Source organism: Onychomys torridus, chromosome X, assembly GCF_903995425.1.
Source record: "Onychomys torridus chromosome X, mOncTor1.1, whole genome shotgun sequence".
Lineage (NCBI taxonomy): Eukaryota > Metazoa > Chordata > Mammalia > Rodentia > Cricetidae > Onychomys > Onychomys torridus.
The window spans coordinates 68,329,353-68,331,139 of NC_050466.1; the positions used below are offsets into that span (position 1 = coordinate 68,329,353).

At 42.9% G+C, this 1,787-nt stretch overlaps 1 protein-coding gene across 1 annotated transcript; it reads right to left on the reverse strand.

The window, feature by feature from the left end:
- Positions 1–873: 873 nt before the first annotated feature.
- LOC118574661 (claudin-34-like) lies at positions 874–1,506 on the reverse strand. The gene has a single exon (XM_036175591.1). It carries the CDS (start codon positions 1,504–1,506, stop codon positions 874–876), a length of 633 nt encoding a protein of 210 aa, XP_036031484.1.
- Positions 1,507–1,787: the final 281 nt, after the last annotated feature.

Here is a 1,787-nt window from a genome sequence, read left to right on the forward strand (position 1 = left end):
ATTTTTACAAATGCATTGTGGAGATTCCTTATAGAACTTTGTAATATAATTTGGGAAATTTCATCTGGTGGAGAGTTGCAATTTTTATAGCATGGGATGCCCTGGCCAGCGGGGTTTCAACGGGGGTGACCTACCTGTGGGAGCAAATGAAAGAAACAGGGGACACAAAAGATGACAGCAAGACAGGATTCTGATCAAGCTGTAGATTTTATTTTCCTCTGCAAGCCTTATATAGCATAGGAGGGGAGGGGGCAGGAAGGAGGTAAGGCAAAGAGACATGGAAGGGGTGCAAGACTTAGGAGACGTGCAGGTCATGCAACTGCAAGATGTTGGCTAAGGTCACTGGTCAGGGGCCATTTGTTCTGTTGCTAGGCTACCTGACCATGGAATGCTCTTTACATTTGGTTGTCATGGCACCTGACTGTGGAATGTTCTTATCTTTGGGAGCCTCCAGTTAGTAAACAGGTATTACTGCTCTGGGGAAGGGCAGTGGTCTAATGACTTGTTCCCTGATTCATGTTTGGTTCCTGACATCTTGATCCTTGACGATAGGAAATGGGACTTCTTTAGTTTTTATGGATTTAGAGGATGATGTAAAGGGTCAATATATTTTGACACTCATTTTCATATCTACTATGTTCCTTGATTACTTTCAGCAACAGTAATTAAAACCCAGAATTCATAAGACTAAGTAAGCAAGATTTTATTTGATGAAAATCCAAAAGCCAAAGCAACCAAAACAGGAAATGGAGGCCACTTGTCTACCTTTGGCATGTTCTGAATCTGGAAATTTTAGGTAGATATCTGAAGAATACTTGTGATTATTTCTTGTAATTTTGGATTTTCAAGTCTGTGTAAGTTGGAAATTTACATTTAAATGTTAGAATATATATGGTAACGCCGGGGGAAAGTGAAAGTAAGGTAAATTGTGCCACCCACTATATATAAGAAAGAAGAAAGGGTTGCCATTATCAGTGCAGAGCCAACTCTCTGGGTATCTGGGAAGGATGGTGTGTAGAAATATGGGGGGAAGGCAATCCTGTCCTTGTGAATGATGGCTAAATAGTTGTACAAGACGGAAAGGAAGACAAAGCTGCCAGCAATGATGTTCAGAACCCCTGAAAAGAAGAATGGATTGTAGGGGGCTTTCTTCTGGATTTTCCCTGAGTAAATTTTCCAAAGAGCAACAATGATGGAAACTGTCGCAGCCATGCCAAGAAAGCTGGAGACAAGTAACAGGTGTTGAGCAACTCGAATATCCAAAGGAATGAAGGTATCCTGGTAGGTATATGGGTAACACACTCTGAAAATGTTGGAAAGATTTTCCTGGTGGTGAATGCAGGTCATCCACATCCCCACTAAAGTCATTCTGGGCTTGGAATCCATGGGCTCTTGAAAAGACCACATTCGCCAATGAGGCAGGGCCAAAGAGGTGCTACAAAGGATCCATGCTAGGATGGCGGCAGCAAAGCCTCCTAGCTGTCGGCTGGCATGCTTTCTGACCATTTTAACGGTGACACAGAACACCTGGAAACTGCAAAGAAACATAGGACATCATGAGGATAGACTCTTCAGGCCTGGGAAATTGTCCCCTGTTGGGGAAGTACCAGGAGAGAAGGGTTATGTTGAGCAGGTAGGACTTTGACCAGGAAATCTCTTGCAAGGACTGTGTTCTGATCAAACTCAGAGGGACTGGCTCTGTGACAACATTTACCAGCAGGTTGGTCATTCAAACACCACCTAAGATTTTTCTTGTACCACTGTTTATAGACTCACAATGAAGTTTG

What these genes read in the sequence shown, in the direction of transcription:
- LOC118574661 (XM_036175591.1), bottom strand. Translation starts at nt 1,506, where the DNA reads ATGGTCAGAAAGCATGCCAGCCGACAGCTAGGAGGCTTTGCTGCCGCC.